Raw genomic sequence first — 22,155 nt, 5'->3', positions numbered from 1 at the left:
ATAATGAAGATTTAGGGGAAAAAGGTGGTAAATGCTGAAAGGTGTAAATGCAATAATAGTAAACTTTTAGGAGCTAATTCAGTTTATCAGTGATATTTCAGGCTAACTTTAAATGTAGCTGGATTCTGAATCATAAAAGGTGTATTTATGGAAACCTATTAAATCATGGTTAACATGAATGTTTGAGTCTTTAAAAATCTTTTAACTTCAGTTTAAATATGTTAAGGAAATATGAATCAAGAAAACACATGGAACTGTGACTAAGAAATCCTGGCTTGCAAAGCAGGCTCTGTGTCCAACTTTCTGGAACTTCAGGCAAGTTAATTTAATGTCTCTCACCTTAAACACAAAAATAAAAACTGTACTAGGTTGTCTCTAAGTCTCTTTAAGCTCTAACATTCCATTATCATTTATAACATTACTGCACTTTCCTGTTCACAGTGAAATAGGATCTTGTAAGTGTTGAACTTAAGGTGGGTATCTTTTGAATTATTATATTCATTAACGAAAAACAGAACATAAAGGATATTTGATCAAATTAAATAATTCAAAAATACTTCAAATTTGTGATTAGAGGATTATTTTAATCAGTATAATATATCCTAGAGAAAACAAAAAAATACATATTACTTAAGAATTGGTTAAGAAAAAACCCCCCAATGACTAATAAAATAGCTCTCCTAATTCTGATAAAAAGTAAAATAAACTCTCCAAAAAATGAGAAGGTTTCCCTTGGTGATACAAAATATAAGACTTTCAACTTAGAAACAAATTTGGAATGCCAAATTCATGTTCCCTTAAATCTCAGTACAAAGTAATTAGGTTCCCAGACCAGTCTAGAAGTCTATTTAACCCACAGGGTATTTGAGACACAAAACTGTAGTCTTTGAGAACCACAAGAAATGTTAGATGGTTTCTCAAGGAAACATCTAGAGTTTTAAAAATGGATGATGGGTAGGTATAAAAACAGATCTACAAACTTATTGATACTTCTTCCTTTAAGAGATGGGGCCTAACTCCCTTCTACTTGAATGTGGGCTAGCCTTAATGACTCACTTCTAACAAAGAGAATAAAGTAAAAGTGACCCTCAGAAAATGTTAAGGATAATAATTGTTTAAGCTGCTAAAATTCAGGATAATTTAAGTGGCAATATATAACTCATACAGTATTAGCTGCAGTCTTGGCATGCTAAGGCAGTGATGGTGCCATTAATATCTTAAGACACAGACTCAGGGAGGTGAAAAGTTGGGGGAGGGAAGGGGAAACTCAAATGAAAGACTATCAGTACGAAACCACTTTTTCTTTCTTCCGAGTGACCCATAAATTCATCTACTTCCTTGCCCACAAATTTTTAGTACCTTTATTTAGAACTTTTCTTTCCAGGTTATTTGCAAAATAAAATACTTCCCTTCTTCTCCCTCAAGCTTCAAGCAACTCTTTTCTCAGATTTATCACTAGCAATAATGGAAAAAAAGAAAGTGATAAAAAGACAACTCCCTTAGAGACCTAACCATTTTTTTCCTTTTTTCACTTAGGCCCTAAAGGGTAGGCAAAAATAAACAGATAATGATGACAGATCTTCCTACATACATACCAAACAATTTCACAATCTTACAATTTAATAAATGAATAACCTTATTTTATACATATGCAAAATGAGATCCAGAGAAGCAGAATGACTTATCGAATTCTCAGAAACCAGCCATCAAGATCTAACTGTCTTCTTTAGAAGAGTATCAAATTTCCAGGATTTAATTATAAATTATACTCACCAAACAATAATAATGTACAGTGAGATTCCATTTCTCATTAGTTTTCTTTTCTCCGTATTTATTAGGACAGTCATCATTTTTTCGACAAAACACACAAGCTAACAGTGAAAAAAGTAAATAGATATAAAAAATATTTTTAAATTTTTAAAATAAAACCTATGGAACTGGAGCTTCTCTCAAGTGGTGTTTCAATTCTTTCTGAGAGAACAAATCACATTATATCATCAGTAACTTAAAAATTTCTAACACCTATTTCTAAAGCAATAAACATCACTGTTTTAGACTTTACATTTTTAAATAAATTTTAATGATGAATTCCAGTGCATAATTAAAATGGCAACTTGTAGGATAACATCACAGAAGGTAATGGATTAGGAAACTCCAAAACTCTTATCTCCCCACTAAAGCAACAAATTAAGCTGCCAAAACTGTCAGAATTAACTTTTCAGAAATTCTGAAATCTAATTTTAAAAATTACAATAATTAGGAGAATGCTCAATAAAGAAACAGAATGGTAAATTCCGGTGAGCACTTTGTGGCATTTTATAACTTACCTGCCTACCATCCCCCACTCTTCATCTGAGCAATGAAGGGCCTTAGGTACAATGGCCCATGTTCCAGGTTTGCACTGTCCAAGAGGAGGTAAAAATGAACCTCATTCTTAAAGAAAAATGATTATGTGGTTTGATTTGTGTGGTGAATCCCTGAGGGATGGGCTCAGATGCCTGCCACTGTTTTGCCTGCCTCAGGACTTTCTCTGCCAAAAGCATTTAAGACTAGATGAAGCACCTGGAGTAAAGGGGAACAGACAGGACAAGCAGGTGACAGACCAAAAGACCAAGGAAAGAAGTTGGGAAAAGGAGATACATGGGTAAATAAAGGCTTTGAAAAGCTCCCACAGATAACAGGGAATCTAGAGGATGCACACACGCTCAAGGCTGGATGATCTTTATGTAAGCCAGTATGAAAAAAGAAAGACCCCCAAATCAGTAACAATTTTAACCTTAAAGAACTAGAAAAATAAGAGCATATTAAGCCAAAAGCTAAAAGAAGGAATGAAAAAATAAACACTACAGCATAGACAGATGACACAGAAAACAGAAACAATAGAGAACCAATAAAAAATGAAGCTCCTTTTCTGTAAAGATCAACAGAACTGAAAAAACTTTTTAGTCAGACTGACCTAGAAAAAAGAGGAAATTCAAAACTTAGAAAAAAAGCTACAAAATCAAAAGTGTTGTAGTGGCATAAGGACAGTGATACAGAACAACAGGAAAAGAGTCCAGAAATAAACATATATATCTATGGTCAATTAATTTTGAACAAGAATGCCAAGGTCGTTCATGGGGAAAAAAACAGTCTCTTCAATAAATGGTACTAGGACAGCTTGATAGCCACATGTGAGATAATGAAAACGAACCCCTACCTGACACCATATACAAAATTTAAATCAAAACAGATCAAAGATGGGGTGCCTTGGTAGCTCAATGAGTTAAGTGTCTGACTCTTGATTTTGGCTCTGGTCATGATCTCGGGGTGTTGGGATTGTGCTCTACATCAGGCTCCATACTCAGCAGGGAGTCTACCTAAGATCCTCTGCTGTCCCTCTTACAGCTCCCACAGCTCACATTTTCTCAAATAAATAAATCTTTAAAAAAAAAAAAACCAAAGACCTAAATGTTAAGTACCAAAACTAAACTCTTAGAAGAAAATACAGGGGTAAATCTTTATAACCTTGGATTGGCAATGGTTTCCTAGCGATCACATGAAACCAAGAACAAAAGTAGAAATGAAAAAAAAAATAGATAAACTGGACTTTATCTAAGTTTTAAACATTTTTGCTATCAAAGGACACTAAAGAGAGTGGAAAGACGATCTACAGAGTGGGAGAATATATTTGGAAACCTTATACCTGTTAAGGATCTAGTGTCTAGAATGCATAAGAAATTCTTTTAACTCAACAATAAAAACACAACCAATTTTAAAAGGGAACAAATGATTTGAATAAACATTTTTCCAAAGAAAAAATATAATTAGCCAATAAGCATATTGAAAGATATTAACTGTCTTTACTATTTTAATCATCAGGGAAATGCAAATCAAAACCACAATGAGCTATCCCTTCACATCCATTAGGATGGTTATAATCAAAATGTAAAAAAAAAAAAAAAAAAAAAAAATGCTGACAAAAATATGGAAAAATAGGACTCCTCACACACTGCTGGTGGAAATGTAAAATGGTACAGTGACTTAGGAAAAATAATTTGAGAGTTCCTCAAAAACTTAAACATAGTTACCATGATATAATACTTCCACTCCTGAGTATATATGCCAAAGAACAGAAAGTGGATGTTCAAACAAATACTGTTTTTTTAAATTTTAACAGTGCTTTTCTCAATAGCCAAAAAGGCAAAATAAACCAAATGTCTATCAATGGATGGATTAATTGGGTAAATTAATATGTTATATCCGTACAATGGAATATTATTCAGCTGTAAAAAGAAATAAAGTACTGGGCGCCTGGGTGGCTCAGTGGGTTAAGCTGCTGCCTTCGGCTCAGGTCATGATCTCGGGGTCCTGGGATCGAGTCCCGCATCGGGCTCTCTGCTCAGCAGGGAGCCTGCTTCCCTCTCTCTCTCTGCCTGCCTCTCTGTCTACTTGTGATCTCTCTCTGTCAAATAAATAAATAAAATCTTAAAAAAAAAAAAGTACTGATACCTACTACAACATAAATGAGACTAGAAACATTATGTTAAGTAAAACAAGCCAAGCACAAGAGGTCACATACTATATGACTCCATTTATATAATAAATTAACTTTTCCAGAATAGGTAAATCCACAGAGACAGACAAAAAAGCAGATTGGTGGTTTCCAGGGACCAAGGAGAAGGGAAATGAAAAGTAACTGCCTAATAGGTAGTTTCCTTTGGGGATGATGAAAATGTTCTGGAACTAGATAGCAGTGATGGTTGTACAACATTGTGAATGTACTAACTGCCACCAAACCGCACACTTTAAAATAGTTAAAATGGTGAATTTTATGATATATATATATATATATATATATATACATATATATATGTATATATATATATATCTGTAACAATAATAATTTAAAAAGGCAAATTGTAGAGTCAGGGAGATCTGAGTTAAATCCTGGCACTACATTCTTGCTTGTCTAACCTTGGAGAAGTCACAAGTATAATTAAAAGGGCATGGTAGCAACATATAACCGAATAAACATTAATAAATTATCAATCTTTTCTAACTTATGATGTTAACGTCTACAGATAATTTCTAATAACATTAATAAAACAATGAGAAAAATCACTGGCTGAAGAGAAAAAACTGAGAATCTCAAGACAGCAGATGAAAGGAACTTGAATCTCTAAGTTATTGCATGGAACAGAAACTCCCCATTTGTTCCAACCCCTAACTAATCCACACTAAATTATAACATACGGAAGTAATAAACTTTTGTTGTGTTAAACCAGTAAGACCACAGCATTTACCTATTACAGCAGTTAGTTCTATTTACTAATTATTTAGCCAATATATGTAATCAAGAATGGATATCATGTATTGACATGGTAAATTTGGCTAATGATTAACAGGCTAATCACAAAATAGATTTCAGGACTGGAAAAAAACCATCATGAGCTAATATTTAATGTCTTTAAAATATCTCCCCTATATTTGCCCTCCCTCACTACAGGTTAATGAGATAAGCCATAACTGAAAGCCCTTTGCTCAATCTTTCAAAAGATTAAAACTCCCCTTTTTTCTGACATAAACTCCAGAAAATTGCCATTTGTTTATTGGACATCTTATACCATCAGCTCTCATCTTAATTCCATCATCCCCAGTGCCTATACTCTTAGCTGTAAATGTGTATACAGCTATCAAAAGGAAAAGGAATACAGGAATGAGCTGAGACTTGAGAACAGAAGTACTCATGATGAGCACTGGATGGAGCTGCTTTTGCTATTATACTGCAGACCAGCAGCTTTTCCGTTTCCTTTCCCACTCTTCATCCAGTGTATGGAGATACTGGATGCAGAACAGACTAGGTTTTAAGCATGCATTTTTTTTTTCAGGCCTGCATTTTTATAAGTAGACTGCTTTTGTTCATATTTGCACTTAGTTGTTTTTTAATTTTAATATTTAAAATTCAGTAACATTGTTCTGACTTCACTAAACTAAGATCACCTTCTAACTATGCAAATGATACTGGCTGTATTAACATGACATAAACACATTCATACAAGTAAAAAACTAAGTCAATCTTAAGGAAGAATAAGAGTAAGGGTAGTATTTTCAGTCCACAAATACATGAAGGTAGACCATGAATTACTAAGTTTCAGAACAATTAGCACAGTGGACAGAAGTCTACTGGTAGAAGCAGAAAAGCAAAGTAGAGGGAGAATTAAGAGCACAAATTTCCTTACCCAACATGATGTGGAGTTAACAGATACTCTCTATCAGTGATGGTCAAAATAGGGTTTTAAGTATATTTTAATTTGTGAGGGAATAAAAAATAAATCTTAGAAAGGGTAGATGAGAGGAGTAGTGGCAAAAGAATATAAAATAAAACAACTTAAATTTCTCATTTTCCATGGTAGCAAATAAATACATACTGTTAAAACTAATAAATGAAGAAATCAACAACTAAAAGCAAAAGTCTCTGAATCTATTTTAGATTGTTGTGGGCACCTACAGATGAGTTTTCCTTTTCATGTGAAGTTTTGTTTAAAATGTTTAAACAATTTTAACCATAGTTTAAAATGGTCTCACCTGCATTTTTCCTTATATAAGAAAAAGCCATACAAAAAGCTGATAAATACATAGAGAGAATACAAATAAAATTTGGCAAATTGTCCCCTTACAGCAGATTTTTGTTGAAATGAATACACGTAATACTATACTTTCATATATGGATGAATGAACAAAAGCATGGATTAGGGAACTCATTCCTATATTTTGAGTCAGAATTCTAAAAAGTTTTTGTAATAAAAAAGCAAGAATAAAATATCTTAATGTTTTAAATTATATTTGAAAACGTTTTAAGTATTTTACTTACCGAGATTTTGTGAGGCACCAGGTTTATTTTCATTCATTTTACTAGGAAAAATGAGAACATACAATACAGCCATCTTAATTTCCAAAGTTTCAAATTATCCACCTTAATAATATTTAGTCAATGCATCATTACAAATAAGTTGTATAATTATTTATTTCCCTAGTACTTAATTTTCCTTCCCTTTCACACATCTAAAACCACTGGTTTTCAACAAACATGTTAAAGTCTGGGATCAGTGTTAAAATCAGAGGAAATGGGGGTGCCTGGGTGGCTCAGTGGGTTAAGCTTCTGCCTTCGGCTCAGGTCATGATCCCAGAATCCTAGGATCTCTGCTAGGCAGGGAGCCTGCTTCCTCCTCTCTCTCTCTCTCTGCCTACTTGTGATCTCTCTCTATCAAATAAATAAAATCTTCTTAAAAAAATCAGAGGAAATGTTTTTTAGTGGTCAAGAAGATTAAGATGACTACTGGGATTTAGTGAAAAGACATTAGGACTTAATGCACCAAAAAGACCTACGTTAACAAGTAGTTTAGACCTCCAAATTTCCAGCTGGACATTTGAATAGGTTAAAAAATATTGTAATTACATTAACCTAGAACCTAAGCCCATTTGACACATAAACCAAAGTCTTTTTTTCCTTGCTATTTTAGAACAAAATTAATTATTTTCAAACTACAACTCCTATGTAAGTCAAGAAAATCTGTACTTGATTTTTGTTTATAACTTTATCAGGAGTTGTTCATTATTTAGGGAAAAAAAAGTTGCATCATCAATAGCAATGCCACTGAGTAGCCTACAAAACAATCCTTATCAAGCTATATTTGTGACCTGCATTTTCAGGGATTCTTCACAGAGCTGCAAGCATCTGCCATATCACATCTTCTAGTAGAACGTTCAACCTTGTGCATACTGAAAGACGGTGATCTGCCTGTCTCCTCACTCCCTACAATTTAACAAAGTTACTCATATCCATTACTGAAACGTACCTTTTTCTAACTGTTCTCTAGTTTGAAAAGATCAGAAGAACATTATCTTTAACATCAAAGTTTCACTTTACCAAAAATATATAAACAGCCTACTTAAAATGCTATGAGATTCAAGTAGACAATGTATGTGTAAGCTCTTGGAATTTAAGTAGAAAAGAATAAACTTAATAATGCTACTATGTAATTTTAGTTTTCACACTGATGCTCAGAGAAGTTAAATATCTGTCCAGAGGGCGCCTGGGTGGCTCAGTGGGTTAAGCCGCTGCCTTCGGCTCAGGTCATGATCTCAGGGTCCTGGGATCGAGTCCCGCATCGGGCTCTCTGCTCAGCAGGGAGCCTGCTTCCCTTCCTCTCTCTCTGCCTGCCTCTCCGCCTACTTGTGATTTCTGTCAAATAAATAAATAAAATCTTTAAAAAAAAAAAAAAATCTGTCCAGAGTCAGAGCTCATTAAATGGGAAAAGACTAACCCATAAATGAGTGACTATGCCACTTCACATGAAAATAATAAGACCACAACAAATAACACAGAATATTAAATGGCAAAGAAAGGACAAAACCCCCCTACAAAGATTACTATCAAATTCCATCAATGCTTTTTTACAGTTTGGAATTTATATTTCATACTCATTATAAGAACTGTTTTGGGTTTAAATACTGATTTTCTCATATCACTTTTGTGTTTTTATAAAAAGTCACAGTCCGGGGCGCCTGGGTGGCTCAGTGGGTTAAAGCCTCTGCCTTCGGCTCAGGTCATGATCCCAGCGTCCTGGGATCGAGCCCCGCATCGGGCTCTCGGTTCTGTGGGGAGCCTGCTTCCTCCTCTCTCTCTGCCTGCCTCTCCGCCTACTTGTGATCTGTCTGTCAAATAAATAAAATCTTAAAAAAAAAAAAAAAAAGTCACAGTCCAAATTTGGATCATTTTGTCTCCAAGCCTTTGGTAGTCCCTGGATCGTCCTTACAAAAAATCATATGTGCCAACGAGATTGGTAGTTCTTAAAAGAATCCATTAAACAGGGGCACCTGGGTGGCTCAGTTGGTTAAACATCTGCTGGCTGAGGTCATGAGGGTCCTGGGATTGAGTCCCCCATCAGGCTCTCTGCTTAGCAGGGAGTCCTCTTCTTTCTCTCTCTTCCCATCCCTCTACCAATTCGTCCTCTCTCTTTCGCTTACTCTCTCTAAATAAATAATATATTTTTTTAAAAAGTGTTTTCTAGAGGTTTTTTTGTTTTGTTTTGTTTTGCTTTAAGAAGCACAGCTTTTACTCTACAGGCATATGACAACACTTTTGATATTTATACATGTTCCTACAATGACTGCAGACTGCCTCACTGGCCAAAGTAAGGGCCACAACCTGATTTTATTTTGTTTTAATTGTTTTTAAAGATGTTTATTTATTTATTTGTCGGAGACAGAGAGATCACAAGCAGGGGGAGCATCAGGCAGAGAGAGAAGCAGATGCCCCACCGAGCAAGAAGCCGGATATGGAACTCAATCCCAGGACCTCGGGTTCACAACCCAAGCTGAAGGCAGACCCTTAACTGACTGAGCCATCCAGGCATTTTAAAACATGCTAAAAGATGTATGTAGATAGGGGTCCATCTTAAAACTGATGAAATACAATAAATACAAAAATTAAATGCCTCTTTTATTAGGAGTTCTTTATAATTCAACTTCCTTTTTCCCCTCAGTTATATTATTTCTATTGCTTCAGAGGTAGAATTTAGTGATTCATTGGTTGCATATAATACCCAGTGTTCATTACAACAAGTGCCCTCCTTAATTTAATGCCCATCACCCAATTATCTACTTCCCCCTACCCACTTCCCCTCCAGCAACCCTTAGCTTATTTCCTAGAGTCCAGCCTCTATAATTCAACTTCTGATGAATTCTGTATAAAAATCTATTCACACATAAGTATTGAGGAAAATTCCATAAACATAATTGTAGTTCACCTGAACATAAAAATTTAAATTTATAAGTGATGTTTAATCAATATCCAATAACAAAGATTTACATCTGAGAGCCACTCTCTCCAGTTTATAATTCCTTACCTTCCCCCAAATTGCAACTGTTTTTTACTTTAAGCTTCGTTGTAACTCAGAATAATGATTGAGGTCCACAATACAGACAACTTCAATAAAGATATCTTAAATTCTCTTAATGACCTTAAAGCAAACATTAACCACATATTACTTTGTATTATGTTTATTTCAATTCCTTTAATTCTTCAGCTACACTGGCAATCCCTGAGGGTAATATTCCTGTATCATTCAGCACAGTGCTAATACATTTTTTAAAAAAGATTTTATTTATTTATTTGACAGACAGAGATCACAAGCAGGCAGAGAGGCAGGCAGAGAGAGAGGAGGAAGCAGGCTCCCTGCCAAGCAGAGAGCCCGATATGGGGTTCAATCCCAGGACCCTGAGATCATGACCTGAGCTGAAGGCAGAGGTTTTAACCCACTAAGCCACCCAGGCGCCCCAGTACTAATAAATTTTTGAATATGACTGATATATATTCCAGAGATATTGATATGACAAGCAATGTTCTACACTACATTTTCTATGTGGCTACATCTCTTCCTGTTCCCCTTCCCACCGCAAGGACCCAAGGCATCTGTTGGTGGATAGTGGGATGAAGTTCTATCTAGATCTTTGTAACATATCAGATAATTATGTTACCTTAGGAAAAAAGGTGTCTAAATTTTTTGTTATTACTAGTCTCAGAATTCTGCACTAAAACAACAGCTTTCTCCTAATTACAAATAAATATAAAAGAATTAAAAGTGAACATCAATCTTATGTCACACACACACACACACACACACACACAAATATCATAGAAGTATGTAGAGAACCATGCTGAAAAGCCTCCAAATGTCATTGGCTATAAGCTGATCACAAGAAAGATCTCCAATGCTAGCAAAACATGTATGGGCAAGATTTTTCCCCTGTATGCCAATACCTAAAAAGCACTTTATATAGTTTTTCAAAAGTGTATTAATATACACAATTCCACATAGACCAATGGAACAGAACTAGAAAGTCCAGAAATAGATCTTTCTCCACTTATTCAATTTTTAACAAAGGTAACAAAGCAATCAATGGGGAAAAGAAAAGCCTTTTCAACAAATAGTGATGGAACCTCCCTGGTGGTCTAGTGGTTAGGATTCGGTGCTCTCAACAAATAGTGATGGAAAAACTGGATAACCATATGGATAATAAATGAACAAATGAACCTTGATCCATACTTGGCACCATGAAAATACTATTTTTTTTTAAATACTTTTATTTATTTATATGAAGGAGAGAGAGAGAGAGAGAGAACGTGCACAAGAGGGGGAAATCCAGAAGTAGAAGTAGACTCCCTGCCAAGCAGGGAGACCGATGCGGGACTTGATCCTGAGACTCCAGGATCATGACCTGAGCCGAAGGCAGTTGCCCAACCAACCGAGCTACCCAGGCGCCCCTGAAAAAACTAATTTCAAATGGATTATAGACCTAACTGTGTAAGCTACAGCTACAAAAGTTTTAACAGAAGATGTAATAAATTACACTACATAAAAATTAAAAGCTTCCGGGATGCCTGGTGGCTCAGTTGGTCTGCCTTCGACTCAGGTCAGGACCTCCCAGGGTCCTGGGGTTGAGTCCCGCATGGAGCCTGCTTCTCTTTCTGCCTGCTGTTCTCCCTGCTGTGCTCTCTCTCTTTTTCTGGCAAATAAATGAACTCTTTAAAAAAAAAATTAAAAGCTTCCATTCATTAAAAGATATGACTAAGAAAGTAAATAAGTATGCCACAGACTGGGAGAAAGCATTTGTAAAGATGTATCTGACAAAGACTTGTACCTAGAATAAAGAACTCCTACAACTCAACAAATACAAAGCAAACAATTCAATAAAAAAAAATGGGCTAAAGACATGAACAGACACTTCATGAAGAAGATAATGTGAATGGTTAACACATGAAAAGATGCTCAACATCATTTGTAATTCGGATAATACAGATTAAAACCAAGGCACTGCTGGCTGACTCAGCCGGTAGAGCATGGAACTCTTGATTTCAGGGTTGTAAGTTTGAGCCCCAACGTTGGGTGTAGAGATTGCTTAAAAATAAAATCTTTAAAAAAAAAAAAAAAAAGATTAAAACCACTATGACAGACCACTTCATACCCTCATACCCACAATAATGGATAAGATTAAGAAGACTATCAACACCAAAGACTGGAAAGGATATGAATCAACTGAGAAACTCACATAAATTGTTGGTGGAAATTTAAGAGTGCAAGTTCTGGCACTTTCTTAAAGATTAAACATATACCCAATACACTAGTCTTTGATGCAGGAATTTCACATCTAGTTACTTTTACAAGAAAAATAAAAACATAGATAGAAACCTTATGCAAGAATGTTCATAGCTTTCTATACGATACTCCAAAGCTGAAAACCACTAGTTTACCACTAAGAAAATGGATAAACAAATTGCAGTTTACTGATAAAATACAATACTACTTAGCCACCTGGGTGGCTCAGTCTGTTAGACATTTGCCTTTAGTTCAGGTCATGATGTCAGGGTCCTAGGATTTAGCTCCACATCAAGGCTGCTGCTCCACGGGAAGTCTGTTTCTTCTCCCTCTGCCCCCACGCCCACCCACCCCATGCTCATGCTCTCTACCCCAAATAAATTAAAATCTTTTTTAAAAGTACTACTTAGCAATAAAAAGGTAAGTGCTGTAAGATGCAAAAAAACCAAAACCAAAAACAAAAACAAAAAACAAAAAACAAATGAACCTCAAAGATATGATGCTGAATAAAAGTAACTACATGCCATTCATATTTATATTATTCCATTCATATGATATTCTGAGGCTGGCAAAATAATCTACCATGAAAATATCAAAACAGTGCTTGTCTCTCAGTCAGGGAAATGACTGGAAAAGGACATGAGGGAACTTTCTGATATATCCTATTTTTGTTAAGAGGACCTAAATCATTAATGATACAGAGAAGAAATTTCAATTTCCAAAAAAAAAATACACAGCTATAGATATGGGTTTTCTGAACACAACATTTCTCCTTCCTCTTAATTTTGTAGTTTTCAAGAAAAAACACCATAGGTCCACTGTGTAGTCCCCATCTGATGCTGACTCCTTTAGTTTACACACAGCTCTGGCTTTGCCTGAACTTATCAAAACACTAGTCATTTAAATTTCACCTAAATGTCACCATTCTCTACAATCCTTTCAGAAACTGTTTTACCCTTTGTTTGGTAAGAAACCCAGAGGTTCCTCTGGTCTGCAATCTCTCTCACTACAACGAGTTAATAAACCTAACTTTACCACATTGCACAGGTTTATCTCTGGTGGTTTTAGGCTTTTAGGTCACAAAACAAACAATTGCTGAATATTATTCAGGAGTTCTGTATACTATTTTTATAACTTTTCTCTAAGTTTAAAATTATACCAAAATTAAAAGCTACCTCCAAATTGGATGTTCTAAAGACTAGTACATAATCCATACTTTCTATCAGTTGATGTTAACCTATCCCCAGATCTGAAATAAAACTTTTTTCTAAATCCTGAATGATGATCACTTTCAGTCTCCAAAACAAAACTTTAGCCAAAGGGAAAAAAAAAAAAAAGAGAGGGCATCTGGGTGGCTCAGGTCATGATCCTGGAGTTCTGGGTGAGTGGCTGGCTCTCTGCTCAGCAGGGAGCCTGGCTCTCTCTCTCCCTTTGCCCCTCCCCCCAACTCATGCTCACACTCTCTCTCTCAAATAAATAAATAAGTAAAATCTTAAAAAAAAAAAAAAAAGAAGACTATTCACATATTTTAAAATTGATTTTATCATTTGTTTTCCTTCCAGTGTATGAACTTTGAAACTTCCTAAGTGGAAGCCCGAGAATATGCTGATCAGGTCCATCTTACCAATGCCACCCTGCCTGTTGGCGCTCAGGCGGTCCCAACCGTGGAGCCTGAATGGGACTACCAAGATGGCCAAGATGGCCACCCGCACCATGACCGCATGATCCAGTGCCTTACCGCTGGCATGCGGGCTGCCTCTAATAAGGCAGTCAACTATGATAAACTTAGGGAGGTAATTCAGGAACCTAATGAGAACCCGGCCATGTTCCTTAACTGACTTACTGAGGCACTGACTCAATACACTCGCCTAGACCCGGCTTCTCTGGCAGGGGTGACTGTTTTAGCTACTCACTTTATTTCTCAGTCAGCTGCTGACATTCGGAAAAAATAAAAGAAAGCGGAGGAGGACCCTCAAACTCCCATTTCTGATCTGGTGAAAATGGCATTTAAAGTCTTTAACTCCTGAGAGGAGGCAGCAGAACTTAAGCGCCAAGCCAGACTCCAACAGAAGGTCCAACTGCAGACCCAAGCCCTGGTAGCAGCCCTGAGACCGGCAGGTTCCGGGGGTCAACAGAAGGGAGCACCTAACTGCGTCCCTCCGGGGGCCTGTTTTAAGTGCAGAGCCGAGGGACAATGGGCCCGTCACTGCCCCAATCCAAAAGCGCCTACTAGGCCGTGCCCTCAATGCCACATGATGGGCCACTGGAAATCAGACTGCCCCAATCTCGGGGGATTCCCGGTGCCTCCACACAGGGGAAACCCTGAGACGGTAAGTCCTGCCTTCCAACTTCTCAGATTGGAGGATGACTGATGGAGCCCAGACTCAGACACTCCTCTCACCCATACTGAGCCCAGGATCACACTCCAGCTAGCAGGTATGTCCATTTCCCTTCTGTTGGTCACGGAGGCTACCTGTTCTGTCCTGCCTTCCTACTCGGGTCCTACTCATCCCTCCCCAGTTGCAGTTATGGGAATTGATGGTACTTCCTCCACTCCAAAGGCCACCTCACCCACTAAGTGCAGCATGGATGGGTTCCCCTTCTCACACTCCTTCCTCCTACTGGCATGCGGGCTGCCTCTAATAAGGCAGTCAACTATGATAAACTTAGGGAGGTAATTCAGGAACCTAATGAGAACCCGGCCATGTTCCTTAACTGACTTACTGAGGCACTGACTCAATACACTCGCCTAGACCCGGCTTCTCTGGCAGGGGTGACTGTTTTAGCTACTCACTTTATTTCTCAGTCAGCTGCCGACATTCGGAAAAAATAAAAGAAAGCGGAGGAGGACCCTCAAACTCCCATTTCTGATCTGGTGAAAATGGCATTTAAAGTCTTTAACTCCTGAGAGGAGGCAGCAGAACTTAAGCGCCAAGCCAGACTCCAACAGAAGGTCCAACTGCAGACCCAAGCCCTGGTAGCAGCCCTGAGACCGGCAGGTTCCGGGGGTCAACAGAAGTTGACCCTACTAGGCAGGGACATCCTCCACAAACTTCAGGCCACCATTCATCTCTCTCCCTCCCCCTCTACTTCGGTTCACCTCATCCTCCCTCTGCTCCCCTCTGACTTGTCCCCTATCCCGGACTGTCTCCCCTCTGTAGACCCGCAGGTATGGGACATTTCCAGGCCTATAGTAGCAACCCACCACACCCCAGTCAGGATACGACTCAAGGACAAGTCTACATTTCCATCCTGCCCACAGTTCCCTATCTCTATGACCCACCGGGGAGGACTTAAGGACTTAAGCCCATCATCGACCGCCTCTGGCAGCAGGGTCTCCTTATCCCCATTAACTCTCCATGCAAACCCCGATCCTCCCCGTTTAAAAGCCCTCAGGAGCCTATCGCCTTGTACAGGACCTGAGACTTATTAACAAGGCAGCAGTCCCACTCCATCTGGTTGTGCCCAACCCCTACACTCTCCTTTCCAATGTTCCCCCACACACTACCCACTTCTCTGTCCTGGATCTCAAGTACGCATTCTTTACTATCCCCCTTCATCCGGACTCCTATTTCCTCTTCGCCTTCACCTGGGAGGACCCGGAAACGCATGTTTCTGGACAGCTAACCTGGACGGTCCTGCCCCAGGGCTTCCGAGATAGCCCTCACATCTTTGGTCAGGCCCTGGCCAAAGATCTCCAACAGTGCACCCTCACGGCCAGCACTCTCCTCCAATATGTAGATGATCTCCTCCCCTGCAGCCCCTCCCTCCCTTCCTCTCAGGAGGATATTGCCACTCTGCTCAATTTCCTTGGCTCCAAGGGATACCGAGTGACACCCGCCAAGGCCCAACTCTGCACTCCCTCGGTCACCTACTTGGGAATATTACTAATCCCTTACAGGAGACCGTATCTGCCTTCTACAGAACCTACAACTCCCTCAGAACATGGATGATATACTGTCACTTCTAGGACTGGTGGGCTTTTTTAGACACTGGATCCCCAATTTTGCCATTCTGGCCCGGCCCTTATACAGGGCTGTCAAAGACACACACCAGGGACCTCTAACTGACCCAGGCTCCATCAGACATCTGTTCTACCAGCTCAGGAGCCACCTCATTTCGGGACCAAGTCTGGCCTTGCCTGACCCTTCAAAGCCTTTTCACCTTTTCACTGACGAACAGTCTGGGCTGGTCATGGGCTTTCTGGCCCAACCAACTGTCCCACCTACCAGGCGGTGGCCTATCTCTCCAAGCAACTAGATGTCAACACCCAGGGATGGCAGCCCTGCTTCCGGGCCCTAGCGGCAGCTGCTTCTCTTACAAAGGAGGCCCTCAAACTTACCTGAGGACAGTCCCTCATGGCCTTCTCCCCCCATTGACTAATGTACTTAGTCAGCCACAAATCCTTGGCACAACTCACTCCTTCCGGTCTCCAACTCTACCACCTGCTATTCACAGAAAACCCCAAGGTCACACTCTGTCTCCCCTCGCCTAAATCCCACCACTCTTTTGCCAACACCTTCGTCTACCCCCACTCCTTTCCACTCCTGCTCTCAACTCTCTCCCTCCCATCCAGGACTTTCCGACCGGCTGCTGCCTAACCCTGATCGCACTCTGTTTGTGGATGGGAGCTCCCTCATAGCTCCAGATGGAAGGCGACACGCGGCCTATGCAGTGGTCACCCTGGATGCAGTTATAGAAGCGGCCCCCCTTCCGATTGGGACTACTTCTCAAAAGGCAGAACTCATGGCTCTTACCAGGGCCCTTCACTTATCTGAGGGCTAACAGGTCACTATTTATACTGACTCCAAATATGCTTTCCTTATTACCCACACTCACTCTGTCCTCTGGCGAGAAAGGGGATTTCTCACAACCAAGGGAACCCCCATAGTCAATGGGCCTCTTATTGCCAAATTCCTCGAGGCTCTCAAGTACCCTACTGAGGTGGCTATTGTCCACTGCTATGGCGATCAGGCCTCCAAGGACCCCATCTCTTTGGGGAACAACAAGGCTGACTCTATTGCCGACAGATGGCCTTAAACTCCTTTCCAGCCCCTCTCCTGTTTCTCAACACTTCTTACAGTCCCTCATACATTGATGAGGAGACTTGGGCCCTCAAAACATTAGGTGGCAGGTTGCGTGACAAGGGATGGTATTTTGTCCAGGACAAAATTGCCCTCCCGAACAGCCTAATCCACACCCTCATTACTGACATCCACCAGTCTCTCCACATAGGTCCAAAGGCCCTATACGAGTTTCTCCAACCTCTCTTTCACCACCCCCTTCCTCCAAAAGACCATTAAGGAGGTATACCAGGTCTGAGAACCTGTTCTGTGGTCAATGCCCAGGGCGGCCTCCACAGACTGGGACCCACCCACCAGCTCCAAGGGCATCAGCCAGGCGAGGACTGGCAACTTGACTTCACTCACATGCCTCGACACAAAACCTTTAGATAGCTACTAACTCTTGCGGACACCTTCACAGGCTGGATGGAGGCATTCCCCACTGCTAGGGAAATAGCAGACGTGGTCGCCGCCATTCTCACTGAGCACATCATCCCGAGGTTTGGACTCCCTCGAACCCTACAATCGGACAACAGACCAGCCTTCATCTCCAGCATCACACAACAGATCTCTGAGAGCCTCAACATCACCTGGTAACTCCATATTCCCTATCACCCCCAATCCTCTGGTAAGGTGGAAAGGGCCAATGGCCTCCTCAAGGAACAACTCACCAAACTCACTCTTGAAACCCACCTCTCTTGGACAACCCTTCCCCCACTAGCACTCACCGGCCTTAGGACCTCCCCTCCTAGCCCGTCAGGACTCAGCCCCTTTGAGCTCCTGTATGGCAGGCCCTTCCTACTCAATCACAACCTGCCTGCCTCTCCTCCACCCCTCCTATCCTATCTGCCCTATCTGACCCTCTGCCGAGCCCTCCTAAGAGCTCAAGCAGATTCAACCATCCCCGCCCCTGACAGCCAGGCAGAGACTTCCCCCAGGCCCTAAATCCTGGGGACCAAATTCTCCTACGAGAACTTCACCCAAAGTCCTTACAGCCCAGGTGGATCGACCCCCATACTGTTAATCTCACAACTCCCACAGTGGCAAAACTCCTAGGACACCACCCATGGGTACACACTTCCAATCTAAAACCAGCCCCACCAAAGGATGGCCGGACTTCCCAAACCCTGGGGCCAATGCGGTTGTGGATTTCCTGCACTTCTTCTCCTCACTCTCTCCTTCTCCTAACCCTCCCTAGCCACTTATCCATCACACTAGAGTTCAGGTGGCACTTTTACCTGAGGGAAAACTGGACCCATGGGGAAACTGCACAGTCTAGCCTACTAGCTACCACCGATTGCCAGCCCAGAGGGGTGCTAGGCCTCTATCAACTTCACCTTCCCCGCCTTCCTTTCCATTTGGCGGGGGCACTCCAACCCTGCCATCTGCTTCATCTATGACCATACTCATCCTAACTGCTGAATATACTCGGTCCAGACAAACAGGGGCTGCCCACATACCTACTGCAAAATGCATAAGGCCCGACTAGATATTTATGGAAACCAGAGCTCCCAATATCACTTCACCACTGATGGGAATAGTGCTTGGTACCTCACCATCCCCGACCCTTGGGATCCACGATGGGCTACTGGAGTTGAGGCCAAACTTTACACATGGCTCTCTGATTCATATCCAACGGCCTCCTTGCACATCTACCAGGCCTATGTTAGAAACACTCCCAAAAATCCTCAGGACCTCTAGAGCCAGTTGCAGTCCATCCAGGCCCATGAACAAGCAATCCGAAACGCCCTACTCCCCTCTCCTACTCAGGATTCTAACCCATTTCCCTGGCTCAAAATGATTCAACAAGGCCTTACTCTGACCAACCTTTCCGGTATGGGCAACCTGTCCCACTGCTTCATCTGTGCAGTTCTCGGGGCCAACCCCCTTATAGCGGTACCCTTACCACACCCTTCTGAAATAACCACTCCCACTCTTACCTCTTTTGGCACCCACCACTCTACAGGACATCCCCTATTTGTTGATCCTCAAAACCCAGTACTCCCATTCTGCTACTCATCCCCAAACCCTTCCTTATGCAATTTGACTAATTCATCCTCCCCTACTCATGCTCCTCTGGGAGGTTTCTTTGTCCGGGAGGTTTCTTTGGCACCCTGTCGAAAACTCCCAAGTTCTCAGACACCCTTCTATGCATCCCAATATCCCTGGTCCCCCAACTACCCATCTACACACAAGCTGAAGTGGATATCCTCACTGACCCCCTCCAGTCACAGAAAAGTTTCTTCCCCTGGTTAATGGGGTATCCTTGGCATCTTCTCTACTGGCCACCGGGCTGGGCACCAGGGCCCTAGCTCACTCCATAGATGCTACCAGAGATTTATCCGAATAGCTCCGAACAGCCGTGCAGGCCTCAGCCGAGTCCTTGGCATCCCTACAACGACAGATTACCTCAGTAGCCCAGGTAGCCCTACAGAACCAGTGAGCCCTGGACCTGCTCACCGCAGACAAGGGAAGAACCTGTTTATTCCTCAATGAAGAATGCTGCTATTATATCAATGAATCCGGTATAATCAAAACCACTATCAGTGCCCTGGCAAAAATCTGCAACTCCCTTGGTGGCCGGCCCCGCCCTGGAATAAACCCCTCTCAGTGGTGGCTCTCCCCCTTAATGACCTGGCTCCTTCCAATCCTAAGTCCCCTTATTCTCCTCTGCCTATTAGCACTAATTGCCCCCTGTGTTCTTCGCTTTATTCAGGATCGCATCTGTGAGGTTTCCAGGGTCACTGTCAACCAACTCCTCCTGCATCCCTATACCCACCCACCCACATCCGAAGGACCCTATGACGATGCCCCTTTGCCAGCAGGAAGTAGCCAGATCTGAGTCGCCGCCCTTATTACACCAAAATGGTTAGAATGTTGGGTAGGCGGGCTCCGGGAGTGCAGGAGGAACAAAAGAAATGACCACCAGGTCCTGCCGTCTTCCAGCCTCCTCCCCCACTTTCCTTCACCCTTGAATCTCCTGCCAAAAGGATGTATGCCCAGGTCACGGCTCCATAGGTAACCCGATACCTATGCAGGAAACAGATAAAAGACCCCCGCCAACTCCGTCCCAGTGTGACTTCCCCCCACTCTGCTTTCCAGAGTTGAGGAACCTCACCGGAGGGTGCCCACCTCTTCCCGGTACAACTTTCCTGGCTCCCCTTCTCCTGAGCCCTGAAACTTCGCCGGAGAGTGCCTTTAATAAATCCTGCCTTGCGCCTACCTCGCCTGGTGTCGTGTTTATCTCACTATAAAACCTTACAGAAGAAGGAAAATAAGGTTATGTAAATCTGTGTCTCAATTAACAGCCCTAGTCTCAACAGACTTGGTCTTCTAAATAATAGCAAACTATTCTCTCCTTCCTTGAGACACCATGAACAATTTAATGAAGAGTTACAAGAAGCCACTGTCAGAAAGTATTCTGAGTCTCTTCCACTACTTACCTCCATTTGGCCAATCAGTGATACAAAAGGTGAAGCCTGATTTCAAAAGGTGAAGCCTGATTTCCCTCTCCTTGAGGGAGTAACTTGCTTCTACCAAAAAGGTACACAGAAAGGACAATGTATGACTGGGTCATAAAAGTCACTGTGACTTCCTCCTTACTCTCTGTCATGGAGGAAGCTGTCAGGATATAAAGACTTTGAAGATGCTCCTTGGAAAGGCCTACTTAGAAAGAATGAGCCATTTTAGAAGCAAATCCTCCAACACCAATTAAGCCTTCATATAACTGATGACTAGCTAACAGTAACTTCATGGAGACCCTAAGCCAGGACAACACAGCTAAGTTGCTCCCAAATTTCTGACCCACAGAAACTGTGAAATAATGTTTTTTGTTCTAAGTCACAAAGTTTTGGGCTGATTTGTCACACAACAACAGAAACCTAATACAATCAAATAAGCCAAATTCCTTTCTTGTTACAGCTGGATGGCTATTTTTTGGTGAGATTTTCAGGATTTTCAATATATAAGATTGCGTCATCTACAAATTAAGACAATTTTACTTCCTCCTTTCTGATTTTGATGCCTTTTATTTCTTTTTCTTACCTGACTGCTCAGGCTAAGAATTCCAGCCACATTACATAGGAATGGTGATAGTGGGCACTCCTGTTTTAATCCTGATCTTACAGGAAAAGCTTTCAACCTTTCACCAGTGAGTATTTTAACTGTGGGGTTATTATATTTGGCCTCTAATATGTTGAGATACGTTCCTTCTGTACTCAATTTGTTGACAATTTTTATCATAAAAGGATGTTAAATTTTCTTAAATACTTTATCTGGATCTATTGATACGACCATTTGATGTTTATTTCTCATTCAATTAATTTGATGTTACACATTTACTGATTTGCATAGATTGAACCATCCTTGCACCTGGAATGAATTCCTCCTGATCATGGTGTATGATTTTTTTTTTAAATTGAAGTATAGCTGACATAAAGTATTAATTTCACATGTACAACATAGTGATTCAACATTAACAAACATTACAAAATGCTCACCAAAATAAATTACTCTCTCCATATAATATCACTGATTATATTTCCTATACTGTACTTTTCATCCCTCATGACTTCTTTATTTTATAATTCTAAGTTTGTACCTCTTAATCCTCTACACCTATTTTACCCATTCCCTCTCATACCCCCCTGCTCTGGCAACCATCAGATTGTTCTCTGTATTTGTTCTTTGTATTTTAAAAATCTATTTCTGGTTTTTTGGTTTTGTTTTTTTAGATCCCATATCTAAGTGAAATCATAAGGTATTTGCCTTTCTCTCACTTATTTCACTTAGCATAATACCCTCTAGACCCATGGATGGGTCTTTTAAATAATGCAATAAACATAGAGATGCAGGTATCTTTTGGAATTAAGTGTTTTCCTTTTCTTTGGGTTACTATCCAGATGTGGAACTACTGGATCATATAGTATTATGATCATTTAATGTGCTGTTAA

General features: G+C 40.7%; 1 protein-coding gene across 3 annotated transcripts in view; it reads right to left on the bottom strand.

The window, feature by feature from the left end:
• Positions 1 to 22,155, bottom strand: part of G2E3 (G2/M-phase specific E3 ubiquitin protein ligase) — a 69,414-nt gene that overhangs the window by 34,769 nt on the left and 12,490 nt on the right. For 2 of the 3 annotated variants that reach the window (XM_032343996.1, XM_032343994.1), the window contains 2 exons: positions 6,854 to 6,894; positions 1,774 to 1,871 (listed from right to left, as the gene is read on the bottom strand). In XM_032343996.1, the coding sequence (XP_032199887.1) occupies positions 1,774 to 1,871; positions 6,854 to 6,894 (139 nt within the window). The remainder of the gene's footprint in view (positions 1 to 1,773; positions 1,872 to 6,853; positions 6,895 to 22,155) is intronic. The other variant, XM_032343995.1, reaches the window with a different exon arrangement.

This window comes from Mustela erminea, chromosome 5 (genome assembly GCF_009829155.1).
Source record: "Mustela erminea isolate mMusErm1 chromosome 5, mMusErm1.Pri, whole genome shotgun sequence".
Taxonomy (NCBI): Eukaryota; Metazoa; Chordata; class Mammalia; order Carnivora; family Mustelidae; genus Mustela; species Mustela erminea.
Note: the sequence above shows the minus strand (reverse complement) of the source record. Positions and strands in the feature narration are given on the sequence as shown.